Genomic DNA, 19,934 nt, shown 5'->3' on the forward strand with positions numbered 1-19,934 from the left:
CATATCCCAGGTATAGACAATTGGGAAGCGGATTATCTCAGTCGCCAAACGTTGCATCCGGGCGAATGGTCTCTTCACCCAGAGGTATTTCTTCAGATTGTTCAAATGTGGGAACTTCCAGAAATAGATCTGATGGCGTCTCATCTAAACAAGAAACTTCCCAGGTATCTGTCCAGATCCCGGGATCCTCAGGCGGAGGCAGTGGATGCATTATCACTTCCCTTGGAAGTATCATCCTGCCTATATCTTTCCGCCTCTAGTTCTTCTTCCAAGAGTAATCTCCAAGATTCTGAAGGAATGCTCGTTTGTTCTGCTGGTAGCTCCGGCATGGCCTCACAGGTTTTGGTATGCGGATCTTGTCGATGGCCTCTTGCCAACCGTGGACTCTTCCGTTAAGACCAGACCTTCTGTCTCAAGGTCCTTTTTTCCATTCAGGATCTGAAATCCTTAAATTTAAAGGTATGGAGATTGAACGCTTGATTCTTGGTCAAAGAGGTTTCTCTGACTCTGTGATTAATACTATGTTACAGGCTCGTAAATCTGTATCTAGAGAGATATATTATAGAGTCTGGAAGACTTATATTTCTTGGTGTCTTTCCGCATCATTTTTCTTGGCATTCTTTTAGAATACCGAGAATATTACAGTTTCTTCAGGATGGTTTAGATAAGGGTTTGTCCGCAAGTTCCTTGAAAGGACAAATCTCTGCTCTTTCTGTTCTTTTTCACAGAAAGATTGCTATTCTTCCTGATATTCATTGTTTTGTACAAGCTTTGGTTCGTATAAAGCCTGTCATTAAGTCAATTTCTCCTCCTTGGAGTTTGAATTTGGTTCTGGGGGGCTCTTCAAGCTCCTCCATTTGAACCTATGCATTCATTGGACATTAAATAACTTTCTTGGAAAGTTTTGTTCCTTTTGGCCATCCTCTTCTGCCAGAAGAGTTTTCTGAATTATCTGCTCTTTCTTGTGAGTCTCCTTTTCTGATTTTTCATCAGGATAAGGCGGTGGGTGTGTTGTTGCGAACTTCTTTTGAATTTTTACCTAAAGTTGTGAATACCAACAACATTAGTAGAGAAATTGTGGTTCCTTCATTATGTCCTAATCCTAAGAATTCTAAGGAGAAGAATCGTTGCATTCTTTGGATGTTGTTAGAGCTTTGAAATATTAAGTTGAAGCTACTAAGTCTTTCCGAAAGACTTCTAGTCTATTTGTTATCTTTCCGGTTCTAGAAAAAGGCCAGAAAGCTTCTGCCATTTCTTTGGCATCTTGGTTGAAATCTTTAATTCATCTTGCCTATGTTTGAGTCGGTGTGTAAAACTCCGCCTCAGAGGATTACAGCTCATTCTACTAGGTCAGTTTCTACTTCCTGGGCGTTTAGGAATGAAGCTTCGGTTTGATCAGATTTGCAAAGCAGCAACTTGGTCCTCTTTGCATACTTTTACTAAATTCTACCATTTTGATGAATTTTCTTCTTCTGAAGCAGTTTTTGGTAGAAAAGTACTTCAGGCAAGCGGTTTCAGTTTGAATCTTCTGCTTATGTTTTTCATTAAACTTTATTTTGGGTGTGGATTATTTTCAGCAGGAATTGGCTGTCTTTATTTTATCCCTCCCTCTCTAGTGACTCTTGTGTGGAAGATCCACATCTTGGGTAATCATTATCCCATACGTCACTAGCTCATGGACTCTTGCTAATTACATGAAAGAAAACATAATTTATGTAAGAACTTACCTGATAAATTCATTTCTTTCATATTTAGCAAGAGTCCATGAGGCCCGCCCCTTTTTTTTGTGGTGGTTATGATTTTGTATAAAGCACAATTATTCCAAATTCCTTATTTTATTGCTTTCGCACTTTTTTTATCACCCCACTTCTTGGCTATTCGTTTTAAACTGAATTGTGGGTGTGGTGAGGGGTGTATTTATAGGTATCTTTGAGGTCTTGGGAAACTTTGCCCCTCCTGGTGGGAATGTATATCCCCTACGTCACTAGCTCATGGACTCTGCTAATATGAAAGAAATGAATTTATCAGGTAAGTTCTTACATAAATATGTTTTTCCGGTCCCTAAGAGGATTTCGGACATTGTTACTAAGGAGTGGATAGACAGGTATTTCCGTTCTCTCCCCCTCCTGTTTTTAAGAAAATGTTTCCCATTTCTGACACCATAAAGGACTCATGGCAGACGGTCCCTAAGGTGGAGGGAGCTATTTCTACCCTGGCTAAGCGTACAACTATACCTATTGAAGACAGTTGTGCTTTCATTGATCCTATGGATAAAAAATTAGAGGGTCTCCTAAAGAAAATTTTTATTCATCAAGGTTTTCTTCTTCAACCTATAGCGTACATTGTTCCTGTAACCACTGCGGCTGCCTTTTGGTTTGAGGCTCTAGAAGAGGCTCTTCAGATGGAGACCCCACTAGATCTTGGTCTTCGCTTCATACCCTTTCAAAATTTTACAAATTTGATACTTTTGCTTCTTCGGAGGCTATTTTTGGGAGAAAGGTTTTGCAAGCAGTGGTGCCTTCCGTTTAGGTTTCTGTCTTGTCCCTCCCTTCATCCGTGTCCTAAAGCTTTGGTATTGGTATCCCACAAGTAAGGATGAATCCGTGGACTCGGTACATCATGCAAAAGAAAACAAAATTTATGCTTACCTGATAAATTTCTTTCTTTTGCGATGTACCGAGGTCCACGGCACCGCCCTGTCTATTCAAGACAGATAGTATTTTTTTTATGTAACTTCAGTCACCTCTTCACCTTATAGTTTCTCCTTTTCTTCCTTGGCCTTCGGTCGAATGACTGGGTGGTGGAGTTAAGGGGGGAGCTATATAGACAGCTCTGCTGTGGTGCTCTCTTTGCTACTTCCTGTCAGGAAGGACAATATCCCACAAGTATGGATTTGTTAAGTTTTTTGGGTCTCACAAAGGTCAGAAAGCTACAGTTGTTACTTTAGCAGCTTATTTGGTTGCAGGGAAAACTCCTCCTGAGGGCATTACTGCTTATTCAACTAGAGTAGTTGCTACTTCTTGGATCTTTCTTAATGAGGCTTTTATTGACGAGATCTGTAAGGCAGCTACTTGGTCTTCTTTACATACTTTTTTTCTAAGCTTTATCACTGATGTGTATGCTTCTTCTTCTGTGGTTTCCTTTAGCAGGAATGTTCTGTGGGCCGTACTTCCTTCATTGTTTGTCCCCCCTATTCACTGTGGTCTTGTGGACTCCACAGCTTGTGTATTGATTCCTACACGTAATGACTCTTGGGGGTAGATTTATCATGCAGCAGATGCTGCAATCTACCCATAGTTTTAGTGTTTCCCTGAAACTTAAGAAGCAGCGTTCTTAAGAACGCTTCTCCTTAACTCATCCTCCACCTCTGAGGCGGCGGATAGCATTCATCCCGATCGGATACAATCGGGATGATTGACAACCCATGCTAGCATTTGCAGGGGGCGACATTGCGCAAGCATTTCATACGAAATGCTTGTGCAATGATAATTACTGGCAGCGTATGCTGTCTGCATTTATCGATGTTGGGCGGACATGAACCGCTACAGCGGATCATGTCCGCCCGCATCTTCCTAAATCGGCCCCCTGTTCTGCTTTATCTTTTACTGTTCCCCCCCCTCATCTACTTGGATATATATGTATGACTGATAATTTTGGCAAGTGGGAGGGATTTAAAGCTCTGATGTGTTGTGCTTCCTTTTGCGTCATCCTAGAGATCAGGAGGAGAATATTCCTACACGTGATGACTCGTAGACTATAAGCATACATTTTTTTTTTTCTTTTCATTATTTATTTTAATTTTATTTATTTTTTGCTAAAAATTGCATTAGATCGGTCCTCATTGACTGAAATAATGGAATTCTTTTTCCATTATTTCCATTTAAGTTATTTCTTTTATTTAATATTTTCAGTAGTTGTTATATATTTGTATCCTTGGATCTGGTTTTCTGCATCTTTTTTTCACCTTTTAGAGTTAACTTTCTTTTGAATTTGGCTCTGAATTCTTCCATTACATTGTTCTTATTCTTTCTCCCTTAATTAATATTACTGTCAGTATATGTCATATAAGATCAACTTTCTCTGACTGATTTTTCTGTTGTCAGCTCTTATACTAACTTTATTATACTGACAATACATTGAATTTTTTGTTTGCCAGTCTCAATCTCACCTCTTCATTGTGAAATTTCTATCTTTTAGCCTAAGCACAAATTGAATATTTGAACAGTATATGTGTGCTTTATTGTTTTATATAAACCCCTAAATGAGCCAGAGAAAAACACCAAACAAGAAGAAATAAAATAAAAAGATACTGAGCTTCTGGGAACACTAGCATAAATTACAGCTGTGCCTCATACTCCAGGGTCCTTCTGCATCAATTTCTGGCATTGCTACTTTCGCTCTTCCAGTTGTCCAAGTACTGTATCTCCAGCCCTGAAGATTAGTCTGCCTGAAAAAAATTGATGTTACCCTTACATTTAGCATCCGACTTCAACTTTTTTTTAGCCTCCCAGGTGATTAGTATATTTATTATCTCTCTCCTAAAGGAAAAGGTGCTAGTCTGAGTGGCTTCTCTTATTTAAACAGAATTAGGTCAATGATATTGACACCTTTTTATTAAAATGTTTGCTGCAGTATTTTTAATGCATGCCAGATCTGCAGCTGCCGAATCCTTGCTTATGTATTTGTGCCAGGGCCCTCATTCTGTGACACATTATGTAATAGAATTCTGAAAAAAATGGAATCGGACAAGGGCGCACTTAAAACTTTTTTATTTTCCTTATTTGAGTATATAAAAGGTGAACTGGTTTATAGAATTACTAGAAAGAGCAGGAAATAGAGAGATGTAGTAATTTTTTGGGGGAAAACCCTGGGTTCCATGTTTTCCTTCCTAATATAGGGAGAGTCCATGGCTTCATTCCTTACTGTTGGGAAATACAACACCTGGAGGAGGCAAAGACACCCAGCCCAAAGGCCCCAAATATCCTCCACTTCATTTACCCCAGTCATTTTTTACCTTTCGTCAGGTTAGGAGGTGGCAGAGAAGTGTCAGAAGATTCGGAGAGCCCTGAAAAAGGGTATCTGCCCTTCGATATAGGACTGGAGTTTTAAAGTAGTCACTGTCAACCCTCTCAGTGAGAGTATTGATGAAAGTTAGTCTGGAGATGTTGGGAAAGTTTTTTTGTCCATCCAGACAACCGCTAACAGTTACTAAGCAATCAGTGTTGACGAGTTTCACTGCCCTGCTTTCTCTCACTCAAGTCCATGTCAGGGAGCGCTGCTATAAGACTGTCACACTTGAGAGGCTGTGTTCTGTTCCACAGCATGGATCCTGGGAGGTAAGATTGCTTACATTTTTTACACTTAAATGCTATAACAGGGCCACAGTGTGGCTCCTTTATACCTTGATAGGATCCAGGGTTAATATCCACTGAAGGGGGTTTATTGAACAGTTAGGATTAATTAATCAGTGTATTAATTATTCACATGCTGCTCTGGTAATTTTTTTCCTGGGCTGATAGACTGTGTTTTTGGCTGGAACAAATAGGTTTCACTTTTAAGTTTAGTTTTTGAAAGTGTTGCACAGCTCCTATTACTTGCTTGTACTTGTAATAACAGGGGAAAGTACTGTCTTGCACTCCATGTGACCGGGTGTGGTCTATGTTCATTTCCTACATTCCGGCTGAGACTTGAACCTGAGGAGAGCATTTCCTCTGTTAACTGTCTGGGGTCTAGGAGGTTGTGAGTGCCCCAGTCATTGGGAGTATAAAGGTGCAGTTTTCTATAATATTTGTGTCCTTCTGTGGGTAAAACCAGGAGCAATGGAGGCTCTGACATGTTAGAAGGTACTCCTTCTGTACTAAATCATACCTGTTTTATATTGTGAGGAGGCCGTGGTTTTCCCGCCCACTCAATGTTCCACATGCGGTTAACACTGTTTATAAAGTCTAAGAAGGGAGACAAGCCTGCTAAGGCTCTTAGTCCCTCTGAGCCGTCTACCTCTCAGGATTCCGGCGTCCCCTGAGATTACTACCCTTGCTACATTATCCACTCCACATGCAATTCCCCGTAGCACATCTAATCCTCTATCGGAGTGGGGGCCTTATTCCTGCGGACTTTTGCCGCTGCAGTTACAAACGGCGGTGTCTGTGACCCTCAGCGCGTTACCTCGCTCTAACAAACGCAAGAGAAAAGTTAAACATAGCTCTCCTGACTCTGAGTAATCTAAATATCGGATTTAGCTATTATGTCCCAGTTATCCAATAGATGAGTTAACCTATGTAGCTTACGAGGGTGAACTGGGTTGGGGTCCTTAGCGTCTAAGCCTCTGCCTGCGGAGGAACTGTCATTTAGATTTTAAATGTGCATGTGAATTTTTTATTAAAGGTGGATCTCGTCTACGTTAGAGGTTCCCAGAGGCCACGCTGCCTGAAGAACATAGGACTACCTAATTAGACAGTTTACGAAGACAGGAAAGTTCCTTTGACTTTCCTGTGCCGGTTTAAAATGGCGAACATTCATTAAGAACTACGCTTGCTAAACGTACTTCTATACCTCTTGAGGATAGTTCAGAGAGCAGAGGATAAGAAAATGGAATACCTTTCTGAAAAAGATGTTTCAACATATGGAATTTTTGTTTCAACCGGCGGCTGCAGTTGCCCGGAAGTGACTACCTACTGGTGCGATCTTGTCGGAATCATTGAGGTGGAATCTCCCCTTGAGGATATTCAAAACAGAATTAATGCTCCTGCGAATTGCTAATTCTTTTATCTGAGATGCAAACATGCTAATATTAGCCTTAATGCAAAGGTCTCTGGCTTGCGGTCCTTGCCCGCCGGCTCTCTCTGGTTGAAGTCTTGGTTTGCGGATATGACTTCTAAGTCCAGGCTCCTTTCTCTTACCTTCAAGGGAAAGATTTTATTTGGTCCAGGCCCTGGACTCCATTATTTCTACGGTTAACGGAGGCAAGGGTGCCGTCCCTACTGCAAGAGAAGAACAAGTCTAAGGGACAACAATCTTCTAATTTTCGTTTCCTTTCGTTCTCACCAAATCCCAACGACATCAATCCTCCTCCAAGCACGAGCAACCCCAAGAGTACTTGGAAGCCGGGCTCAGTCCTGGAATAAATCCAATCGGAATAAAAAAGCCCGCCGAAAACAAATCGACATGAAAAGGTGTGGCCCCTGATCCGGGGATCGGATCGTGTTGGAGGGGCCGCAGAATGTCTCTTTTTTTCAGATGCTTGGTTCAAGGAACATACAGGATCTGGGGTCCTGGATGGTGGTATCTCAGGGATACAAGATAGGCTTCAAAGCTCATCTGCCAAGGGGCATATTCCTTTTCTTGAATCTGTCTACCAGACCAGAAAAAAGGGATGCCTTTCTAGGGAGCGTTCGGAATATATCCTCCTTAGAAGTTGTTGTGCCTGTGTCTATCGAAGAAAGAGGTTTGGGGTTTTATTGAAACCTTTTTGTGGTACCAAAGAAGGAGGAAACTTTCCGCCCAATTCTGGACCTAAAGTGCTTAAACAAGTGTCCCTTCCTTCAAGATGGTGACGATAAGGTCCATCCTTCCTTTAATTTAGGAAGGCCAGTTTATGACCACTATAGATCTGAAGGACGCTTACCTTCATGTTCCAATCCACAGGGAACCCTTTCAGTTCCTGAGGTTTGCATTCCTGTACCAGCATTTCCAGTTTATTGCCCTTCTGTTTGGCCTAGCTACTGCTCCAAGAATCTTTACGAAGGTTCTGGGGGCTCTTCGAGCCATTGCCAGAACTCATGGTATTGCAGTAGCCCCATACTTGGACGATATTCTGGTGCAAGCACCATCCTTTCGTCTTGCAGAATAATTCTCAGAGTTTCTTCTCAGTCTTCTTCCATCACATGGATGGAAGATAAACTTGGGAAAGAGTTCTCTTATCCCAAGTACCAGGGTGGAATTCTGGTGAAGTATAATATTCTCCATATCCATGAGGATATTTCTAACAGACCAGAGACACTGCAAGCTAACTTTGCATGACTTGCCCTCCGAACCTCCTTGAGTCCCTCTGTGACGCCATGAGATCTATCTCTGCAAACACCTCGGGATGGAGAGACCATTCCCCTGGATGGAAGGATTGCCTGCTGAGAAAATCCGCCTCCCAGCTGTCCACACCCGGAATGTGGATCGCTGACAGCAAACAGCTGTGGGCCTCTGCCCACTCCAGAATCTGAGATACTTCCTTCATCGCCAAGGAACTTGTCGTTCCCCCCTGATGGTTGATGTAAGCCACTGAGGTTATATTGTCTAAATGGAGTTTGATAAAGTGGGACGAACCCAGAAGTGGCCAAGCCTTCAAGGCCTTGAAGATTGCCCATAGTTCCAAAATATTGATCGGGAGGGAGGACACCTCCTGAGTCCACAACCCCTGTGCCTTCCTGGCACCCCAAACAACTCCCCATCCGGATAGGCTTGCGTCTGTAGTCACAATCTCCCAGGATGGTCGGACTTAGGAAGCATGTCCCTCAGGATAGATGATCTGAACAGAGCCACCAAGAGAGTGTTTCTCTCGACCGGCTGTCTAATACAATCTGTTGAGACAGATCAGAATGATCGCCGTTCCACTGCCTCAGCATGTACAGTTGTAAAGGTCTGAGACGGAACCTGGCAAAAGGAATGATGTCCATGCAGGAGACCATGAGACCAATCACCTCCATACACTGAGCCGTCTCAATACCAAGCTACCCCAATACGGGTCGAGGGATCCCCAAGAAGGTCTAATAGATGCGCTAGCAGGGCCCTGGAGGTTTTTCCTCCATTAGCGCTTCTTCCTCGAGTGGTGGAGGAGCAGGTATCGTTAATCCTGATTGCTCCATTGTGACTGCGAAGGACGTGGTTCGCGTATCTAGTGGGGATGCCCTCATCTTCTCCGTGGCAGTTACCTTGTCGCAGAGACCTGCTGATACATGGTTCATTTGTTCATCAAAATCTAGATTCTCTGAGGCTGAACTGAACGCTTAGTCTTAGCCAAGAGAGGTTTCTCTGAGAGTGTCATTAATACTCTTATTCAAGCTCGTAAACCAGTTACACCACAAGGTGTGGAGGACCTACTTAATCTGGTGTGAAGAGCATGGTTTTCCTGGCACAGAGTTAAGGTTGCCAGGATCTTATATTTTCTCCAGGATGGGCTGCAGAAGGGCCTTTCTGCTAGTTCCCTGAGGGGACATATTTCAGCCCTGTCGGTTTTTTTGCACAAGAGACTGGCTGAGCTTCCAGACGAGCAATCCTTTAAGGCTCTGATTAGGATCACACCTGTGTTTAGATCTGGGGCTCCTTCATCGAGCCTAAATCTTGTTATTCGGGTTTTGCAACAGGTTCAGTTTGAGCCTCTGCATTCCGTTGACATTAAATTGTTATCTTGGAAGGTTCTCATTTTATTGGCTGTTGCCTCTGCGTGCATAGTTTCTGAGATCTCTGCTTTGCAATGTGAGCCCCCTTAGCTAAATTTTCATACAGATAAGGCAGTTTTACGTACTAAATTAGGTTTTCTTCCTAAGGTTGTGTTAGATCGCAACATCAATCAGGAGATTGTGGTTCCTTCCTTGTGTCCTAATCCTCCTTACTTCACAGTTTGGATGTGGTTCGCGCCTTGACGTTCTATCTACAGGCTACTTAGGAGTTTAGACAATCTTCCTCTTTGTTGTCTATTCGGAGAAGTGTAAGGGGCAGATGGCTACTTTGACTTACCTATCTTTTTGGTTAAGGATTGTCATCCGCTTAGCTTACGAGACAGCGGGACAGTGGATAACGGCTCATTCCACTAGAGCAGTGGCTTCCTCTTGGGCCTTTAAGAACGAGGCCTCTATGGATCAGATTTGTAAGGCAGCTACTTGGTCATCCTCACATACTTTTTCAAACTTTTACAAGGTTGATGTTTTTGCTTCGGCTGAAGCAGCTTTCGGGATTAAAGTTTTGCAGGCTGTGGTGCCCTCAGAATAGGGTCCGCATCTTCCTTTTTGTTCCCTCCCGTTATTCATTCAGTGTCCTCTGGAGTTTGGGTATAGTTTTCCCAACAGTAAGGAATGAAGCTGTGGACTCTCCCTATCTTAGGAATGTAAACATAATTTATGCTTACCAGATAAATTCCTTTCCTTCCGGATAGGGAGAGTCCATGGCCCTTGCCCGTTTTTTCTTGTCTATGGGCGGGCCCCTATTTATTTTATTTTTCTGGCACCATTTATACCCTAATGTTTCTCGTACTTTTCCTTGTTCCCTCGGCAGAATGACTGAGGAAGTGGGAGGGATATTTGGGCCTTTGGCTGGGATGTCTTTGCCTCCTCCTGGTGGCCAGGTGTTGCATTTCCCAACAGAAAGGAATGAAGCTGTGGACTCTCCCTATCCAGAAGGAAAGGAATTTATCTGGTAAGCATAAATTATGTTTTTGTTATTCCTCGTGAACGTATAGCACAAAAGGGACGAGGCCGCAATGACAAATTAAAAATTTTAAATTAAGAAAATATTATAATAAAGGTAATCTGACATGTTTTGTGCAAGGACTCTGTTAAAGGGACACTGAACCCAAAATTTTTCGTTCATGATTCAGATAGAGCATTCAATTTTAAGCAACTTTCTAATTTACTTCTATTATCAATTTTTCTTTGTTCTCTTGCTATTTTTATTTGAAAAAGAAGGCATCTCAGCTAAGGAGCCAGCAAATTTTTGGTTCAGGACCATGGACAGCACTTGTTTATTGGTGCTGTTAAATCAGTAAGGACAACCCAGGTTGTTCACCAAAAATGGGCCGGCATCTAAACTTACATTCTTTCTTTTCAAATAAACATACCAAGATAATGAAGAAAACTTGATAATAGGAGTAAATTAGAAAGTTGCTTAGAATTGCATGCTCTATCTGAATCACGAAAGAAAATTTTTGGGTTCAGTGTCCCTTTAAGTTTAGCGCTTACTTTTAGACTGCTGACATACAAAATTTGTTGCCTTGTATACCAACTTTTTTGTAGCTTGCTTTTAAATCCTTTTAGCTTTTCTTCTACTGATCTTCCTAAATAAAATAATATATATATATATATATATATTTTAAATTAAATTTGACTTTGGATAGACATCATAGAATAACCGGACTTACTACTAATTGGACAGAAAATAGTTTTATTTCAAAAAGACCTGAAGAAATTGCATTTGTTTTGATTAATGCCACCCTTGACATATTGAATTAGCAATAACTAGGTGCCCTCCAAGCTCACAATAGACAAGCTAATGTATTGACTAAAGATAAGCTACAATCTTTCAACACTGGACAGATTGAAAGAAGAGGTGGCACTATTGGATAGACAGACATTAATAACTTATAACAGCATAGTTAAAAGAAAGGTAATCACAAATCGTCAGATTTGTAAGACTCAAAAATAACCCTCTCATTTTATATATAGAATAACAGTTGCTGAAAGTGATAGATGAAAGAGTTAATTTTATTGCAAGAAAAGCAAAAATAACCAGGGATATCATATATTTATATATAGGAATCAGTACACTGTAAAAGCAATTGAGAATACTTTAACTATGGGATATCCCCTTGCAAAAGCCCTGAGCCTACCTACCTGCATTCAACAAAGGATATCAAGAGAACAAAGTACATTTGATGGTAAATTTTGATTATTTTTTAAATTTTCATTTTATGAACCTTTAAATGCTATAGCATGCCATTTATATCCATGTATTCATTTGGACGCATTTGTTTTTAGTATTAGTTTTTCATGGATAACATTGTACTGTATTCTCAAAGTATATCTATCCTATTTCTCTACAGGTAATGCATAAAAAAGTGAAAATCTATTACATGATGTGTAAATGTAAACAAAACTTTGTCATGCAGTGCTATATTGTACTGTGGTTGTCTGTCTTTTACATCCAGAAATGAAGGGAATGCACCTTAGAAAGTCGTAACAAAATCTGCCTTTCTAAAATCCTGTGAGGTATCCAGGATTCATTTAGATAATCTTATCTGAGAGCTTTATAGCATTTGGTCCTCGGAGAGATCCTGTTTCTATATTTTCTTTTCATCCAGTGGCATTTTTAAAAGAACAATTTGGCAAAGTATTATTGAATGATTTTGATAACAAGGTTTTCTTGGCAATGAAAATGATGCTATTAGAATGGGAACATATGTTACAGGGAACCCTCATGTCAATCCTAATACTGGTTACTGGAAGAATCTTTTGTATCCGATGACTGAACTTCAAACGTGATCTCTGGGTGATGTTCTTAAGGCTTAATTCTATATTGTTTTGCATTTTAGCATCTAAAAATGTAAAAGCTGACCCCCCCCTCTTACCAGTTCTTTCCATAATCCAATAATATACGATTATCTTTCCTCAAAAGAGAATTATAGCTCAATTACATACAAATCTTTTGAAAGAATTACAAAAAAGGTTACAGTTGTCTATATCTCATTTGTGTCATTGAAAGCGTTTTAAGCCAAGCAGGAAATGTGAGCGTTTTGTTTACGATAATGTAAATTTTACCAATTTCTTTTGGCCCAGTAAACAAAAACAAGACATTGTGTCTAAATACTAATAGACTGCACTGTATAACCAGGCAAAGGGTTTAAACATTTAGTTAAATTACCACTATGAAACTGCAAAGAACTGCTGGTGCCAAATGTATACAGCCATTGAGCTAATTGCCGGTTCTCTGTGGCTCCTGAGCAATACTTACTAACATTGCAGCCTCGCTAGTGCTAAATTACATGCTCTAACGAATTATGTCCCTTTAGTAACCAGAATCGCATCACTTCTAATCACAATTTATTCCCAAAATATACAATTGTATTTCTATGCTAACGCACAGATATAGCGGGCCTCACATTTTCTGCTTTGTCACTCTCAGAACTCGCTTGTAGCTGTCCTAACCTACGGTAGATAAAATTTACTTTTAAAAGTATATAAATAATAATAGTTTTATTAAAAAAAAAACTAGTGACTTGATTTAACACTATAAAAGGAATATAAATATTAATTATCAATGAGCAAAATTTACCTTTACTTTAAATATTCATGTAACGTGGATACACCATTACAGTTAGGTACAATATGGATAGAGTTGCTAGATAGCAGTAGGTGAGATAAGATCCCATAGTCCTGTGACCCTGTTAGGTCCGCATCAGAATTTAGATCAAACATTACTTCCATTCTAGTCTGTTATAACCCCATGTTTGACATCTGATCAGACCCCATTGTCTGTAGCCCTTATTAGTTATGCACACATATCAGACCCCCATCAATTATATATCTAGGTTAGACCTCAGATGATGATGCTGCAGCTTCTGAACCATATACGCACAATAGACCACAGTTTCTAGAGCAATGGTCTCACATTGGGCACAACCAAAGCTCAGCAGCCCTTGTCAGCTTTATATACTCATGAGATTTTAAAGGGACACTGAACCCAATTTTTTTCTTTTGTGATTCAGGTAGAGCATGCAATTTTAAGCAACTTTCTAATTTACTCTTATTATTAATTTTTCTTCATTCTCCTGCTATATTTATTTGAAAAAGACGACATCTAAGCTTTTTTTTTTATTCAGAACTCTCGACAGCACTTTTTTATTGGTGGATGAATTTTTCCACCAATCAGCAAGGACAACCCAGGTTGTTCACCAAATATGGGCCGGCATCTAAACTTACATTCTTGCATTTCAAATAAAGATACCAAGAGAATGAATAAAATTTGATAATAGGAGTATATTAGAAAGTTGCTTAAAATTTCATGCTCTATCTGAATCACAAAAGAAAAAATTTGGGTTCAGTGTCCCTTTAAGTATGACTCTCATTCCCTTTGTCCTGTCAGCCATGTGCCTTATTAGACCTCTGATCAGAACAAATCAGTTGGGTTTATTATACCAGACAAGCAGTTAAATACAGGATACCTGGCACTTAACTTTTTATAACTCAGTGTTCCTAATATCAAAATCCCACTGCAAATCTTTATTCATGATACAGGATCACACAGTAGTCTACAAAGAATGGCAACACTTTCACAAAATTCAGATATTTGAAAGGGTAAACCTCCTAATTCACCCATTAACCATTAAACCTGAGGAAATTCAGAGGCCAGTGATCTAACTCTGTTCATAATGGGGGGGAAAAACCTACTCATTTGATGCTTCTCTTCCTCACAGAACGGAACGGGAGATTCCAACGATTACTGGAGGATTGAATTAGTTGGTGGTGGGAAACGAGTGAACGTTCTGAGGAGCCAAATCCGCCTAGTGCACCTGTTTACCGGCTGTCTGCTCGGAACCTCTGGTAAAGCCCTGCCTAAGTGGTGAGACCTTCTTATTCTGCCCTCTCCTTCCTCTGCTAATCTGTAATTAGTATCTAGGATAAGTTCCTTGACTTTTAATGCAATAGTGCACGGATACACATGGGGCAGTAGTATCTATCCTGATAAGCAACCAGATAATAATCTGATATTTTGTTTAAGCCTCATTTGTTCTCTTGGAAGTTTGATCTTAGTTAATTTTTACACCACAAATCTGTGCATTTGTATATTAAATATGCAATTTAATATGATTATATATTATTTAAAAATGAAAATGGTCCAGAAACAGATTGGATGAAAGACATCTCATGGAAGATTCACTAGATTATCAAAAAAGAGATAAAGTCAAGTCTAAAGTCTTCCTTTTTGTGTGTTTTCATGAATATTTGTATTAATAGATGCATGCATTGCTAACATTATCTGCAGTAACAACACTTTACCAATGTCAGGGATGTCGGACCATTTTGATTGTGTGTTCCCAAACTGGTTATAAAATTATATTGCATGCTCATGACAATTGTGAGCAGCAGGTTATCATTTATTATATTTATATGAATGTTTCTCTTGTAAGGTGTATCCAGTCCACGGATTCATCCTTTACTTGTGGGATATTCTCCTTCCTAACAGGAAGTGCAAAGGAGGCACACAGCAGAGCTGTCCATATAGCTCCCTCTCTAGCTCCACCCCCCAGTCATTCTCTTCTGCCGGCTCTAAGCAATAGGGTCTCACCTCTCGGAAGGGTTAAGTGAATGTGGTGTGTGTTTTGTAGTTTTTGTTCTACAAGCAAAAGTTATTGTTATTTTTAAATGGTACCGGTTTGTACTATTATACTCTCCAGCAGAAAAGGGATGAAGATTCTGCAGAGAGGAAGAGATTTTAGCATTTTGTAACTAAAATCCACTGCTGTTCCCACACAGGACTGAGGAGTACAAGAAAACTTCAGTTGGGGGGAACGATTTGCAGATTAGGCTGCAATAAGGTATGTTCAGTCATTTATTTCTAGACAAGACTGTGATAATGCTAGAAAAGGACTGATAAGATCCCCATGAGGGAAGGGTAAGCTTTATTCAGAAACTAAGTATGGAATTACAAGCTTGCATAACAGGGCTAATTTATGCTGGTTGACACTATTTCTCCTACATTGGTGTGTCCGGTCCACGGCTTCATCCTTACTTGTGGGATATTCTCTTCCCCTACAGGAAATGGCAAAGAGAGCACACAGCAAAAGCTGTCCATATAGCCCCCCTCTGGCTCCGCCCCCCAGTCATTCTCTTTGCCGCTCTGAACAAGTAGCATCTCCACGGGGATGGTAAAGAGTTTGTGGTGTTAGTTGTAGTTTTATTTCTTCTATCAAGAGTTTGTTATTTTAAAATAGTGCCGGTTTGTACTATTTACTCTACAACAGAAAGTGATGAAGATTTCTGTTAATAGGAGTATGATTTTAGCACCAGTAACTAAAATCCATTGCTGTTCCCACGCAGGACTGTTGAAACCAGAGAACTTCAGTTGGGGGGAACAGTTTGCAGACTTATCTGCTTCAGGTATGACCAGTCTCTTTTCTAACAAGACCCAGTAATGCTAGAAGACTGTCAGTTTTCCCTTATGGGACCGGTAAGCCATTTTCTTAGACTCAGTAACAGAATTAAGGCTTACAAATTGGGCTCTATGCTGGTTGACACTATTGTGGGCTAAATTGATTAGTTTTTTATCACATTATATGACAATTGGAGTGTTTTTTGTGAATTGAAACACTTTTGGGAACGTTTATTTGCGCCTGGCAGTTGTTTAGACGCCTAATCTAGTCAGAAAGGCCCCTTCACTCTGGTATGCAGAGGGAGGAGGCCTCATTTCTTTCATGTAATTAGCAAGAGTCCATGAGCTAGTGACGTATGGGATATACATTCCTACCAGGAGGGGCAAAGTTTCCCAAACCTCAAAATGCCTATAAAATACACCCCTCACCACACCCACAATTCAGTTTTTACAAACTTTGCCCTCCGATGGAGTGGTGAAGTAAGTTTGTGCTAAGATTCTACGTTGATATGCGCTCCCGCGACAAGTTGGAGCCCCGGTTTTTCCTCTCAGCGTGCAGTGAATGTCAGAGGGATGTGAGGAGAGTATTGCCTATTTGAATGCAGTGATCTCCTTCCTACGGGGTCTATTTCATAGGTTCTCTGTTATCGGTTCGTAGAGATTCATCTCTTACCTCCCTTTTTCAGATCGACGATTATACTCTTATATATACCATTACCTCTGCTGATTCTCGTTCTCAGTACTGGTTTGGCTTTCTACAAACTTGTAGATGAGTGTCCTGGGGTAAGTAAATCTTATTTTCTGTGACACTCTAAGCTATGGGTTGGGCACTTTGTTTATAAAGTTCTAAATATATGTATTCAAACATTTATTTGCCTTGACTCAGAATGTTCAACATTCCTTATTTTTCAGACAGTCAGTTTCATATTTGGGATAATGCACTTGAATTAATCATTTTTTTTCTTACCTTCAAAAATTTGAGCTCTTTTTTCCCTGTGGGCTGTTAGGCTCAGCGGGGGCTAAAAATGCTTCATTTTATTTGCATCATTCTTGGCGCGGACTTTTTTGGCGCAAAAAAAATTCTTTTCGTTTCTCCGGCGTCATACGTGTCGCCGGAAGTAGTTGCGTCAATTTTTGACGTTATTATGCGCCAAAAATGTCGGCGTTCCGATGTGGCGTCATTTTTGGCGCAAAAAGCATTTAGGCGCCAAATAATTGTGGGCGTCTGAGTTTGGCGCTAAAAAATTATGGGCCGTCGCTTTTGTCTCCACATTATTTCAGTCTCATTTTTTTCATTGCTTCTGGTTGCTAGAAGCTTGTTCTTTGGCATTTTTTTTCCCATTCCTGAAACTGTCATTTAAGGAATTTGATCAATTTTGCTTTATATATGTTGTTTTTTTCTCTTACATATTGCAAGATGTCTCACGTTGCATCTGAGTCAGAAGATACTACAGGAAAATCGCTGTCTAGTGCTGGATCTACCAAAGCTAAGTGTATCTGCTGTAAACTTTTGGTAGCTATTCCTCCGGCTTGTTGTTTGTATTAATTGTCATTCGACAAACTTGTTAATGCAGATAGATATTTCCTTTTAGTAAAGTACCATTGCCTGTTGCAGTTCCTTCAACATCTAAGGTGCAGAATGTTCCTGATAACATAAGAGATTTTGGTTTCTGAAATCCAATAAAGAAGGCTATGTCTGTTATTTCTCCTTCTAGTAAACGTAATAAAAATCTTTTAAAAACTTCTCTCCCTACAGATGAATTTTTAAATGAACTTCATCATTCCTGATTCTGATGACTCTTCTGGTTCAGAGGATTCTGTCTCAGAGATTGGTGCTGATAGATCTTCATATTTATTTAAAATGGAATTTATTCGTTCTTTACTTAAAGAAGTACTAATTGCTTTAGAAATAGAGGATTCTGGTCCTCTTGATACTAATTCTAAACGTTTAGATAAGGTATTTAAATCTACTGTTCCTAATGCTATTTCTGCAAGTAATTTCCAAAGAATGGGGATAAATTTGGGTTAATTCATTTACTCCTTCTAAACGTTTTAAGCAATTATATCCTGTGCCGTCTGACAGATTAGAATTTTGGGACAAAATTCCCTAAAGTTGATGGGGCTATTTCTACCCTTGCTAAACGTACTACTATTCCTACGTCAGATGGTACTTCGTTTAAGGATCCTTTCTAAGAAAAGCCTTATCTGTGTTCAGGTAATCTTCTTAGACCTGCTATATCATTGGCTGACTGTTGCTGCAGCTTCAAGCTTTTTGGTTGGAAACTTTAGCGCAACCAAGTAACAGATCATGATTTCTCATGATATTATTATTCTTCTTCAGCATGCTAATAATTTTATCTGTGATGCCATTTTTGATATTATCAGAGTTGATATGTCAGGTTATGTCTCTAGCCTATTTTAGCTAGAAGAGCTTTATGGCTTAAAACTTGGAATGCTGATATGGCTTCTAAATCAACTCTACTTTCCCATTTCTTTCCAGGGGTAACAAATTATTTGGTTCTCAGTTGGAGTTCTATTTATCAAACTGTTACTGGTGGGAAAGGAACTTTTTTACCACAGGATAAAAAATCTAAGGGTAAAAACAGGGCTAATAATCGTTTTCGTTCCTTTCGTTTCAACAAAGAACAAAAGCCTAATCCTTCTTCCTCAGGAGCAGTTTTCAGTTTGGTAAACCATCTCCGGTCCTGGAATAAATCAAAGCCTGCTAGAAAGGCAAAGCCTGCTTCTAAGTTCCACATGAAGGTGCGGCCCTCATCCAGCTCAGCTGGTAGGGGGCAGGTACGTTTCTTTTCAATTTGGATCAATTCTGTTCACAATCTTTGGATTCAGAACATTGTTTCAGAAGGGGTACAGAATGGTTTCAAGATGAGACCTGCCTGCAAAGAGATTTTTTCTTTCCCGTTGTCCCAGTTATTCCAGTGAAAGCTCAAGCAATTCTGAATTGTGTTTCAGATCTAGAGTTGGCTGGAGTAATTATGCCAGTTCCAGTTCCGGAACAGGGGATGGGGTTTTATTCAAATCTCTTCATTGTACCAAAGAAGGAGAATTCCTTCAGACCAGTTCTGGATCTAAAAATATTGAATCGTTATGTAAGGATACCAACGTTCAAGATGGTAACTGTAAGGACTATCTTGCCTTTTGTTCAGCAAGGGCATTATATGTCCACAATAGATTTACAGGATGCATATCTGCATATTCCGATTCATCCAGATCATTATCAGTTCCTGAGATTCTCTTTTCTGGACAAGCATTACCAGTTTGTGGCTCTGCCGTTTGGCCTAGCTACAGCTCCAAGAATTTTTACAAAGGTTCTCGGTGCCCTTCTGTCTGTAATCAGAGAACAGGGTATTGTGGTATTTCCTTATTTGGACGATATCTTGGTACTTGCTCAGTCTTTACATTTAGCAGAATCTCATACGAATCGACTTGTGTTGTTTCTTCAAGATCATGGTTGGAGGATCAATTTACCAAAAAGTTCATTGATTCCTCAGACAAGGGTAACTTTTCTGGGTTTTCCAGAGAGATTCAGTGTCCATGACTCTGTCTTTAAACAGACAAGTGACGTCTAAAATTGATTTCAGCTTGTCGAAACCTTCAGTCACAATCATTCCCTTCGGATAGCCTTATGCATGGAAATTCTAGGTCTTATGACTGCTGCATCGGACTGCGATCCCCTTTGCTCGTTTTCACATGCGACCTCTTTCAGCTCTGTCATGACTGAATCAATGGTGCAAGGATTACACAAAGATATCTTTAAAACCGATTGTTCGACACTCTCTAACGTGGTGACAGAATCACCATCGTTTTAATTCAGGGGGGCTTCTTTTGTGCTTCCGACCTGGACTGTAATTTCAACAGATGCGAGATCTCACAGGTTGGGGAGCTGTGTGGGGGCATCTCTGACCGGCACAAGGAGTTTGGGAATCTCAGGAGGTGAGATTACCGATCAATATTTTGGAACTCCCGTGCAATTTTCAGAGAGCTCTTCAGTTTTGGCATCTTCTGAAGAGAGAATCGTTTCATTTGTTTTCAGACAGACAATGTCACAACTGTGGCATACATCG

At 40.1% G+C, this 19,934-nt stretch overlaps 1 protein-coding gene across 1 annotated transcript in view; it reads left to right on the top strand.

Moving 5' to 3' along the window:
• Positions 1 to 19,934, top strand: part of POMT2 (protein O-mannosyltransferase 2) — a 277,327-nt gene that overhangs the window by 75,964 nt on the left and 181,429 nt on the right. The window contains exon 13 of the mRNA XM_053697367.1: positions 14,174 to 14,319. Coding sequence (XP_053553342.1) covers positions 14,174 to 14,319 — 146 coding nt within the window. The remainder of the gene's footprint in view (positions 1 to 14,173; positions 14,320 to 19,934) is intronic.

This window comes from Bombina bombina, chromosome 1, assembly GCF_027579735.1.
Source record: "Bombina bombina isolate aBomBom1 chromosome 1, aBomBom1.pri, whole genome shotgun sequence".
In the NCBI taxonomy this organism is placed as follows: domain Eukaryota; kingdom Metazoa; phylum Chordata; class Amphibia; order Anura; family Bombinatoridae; genus Bombina; species Bombina bombina.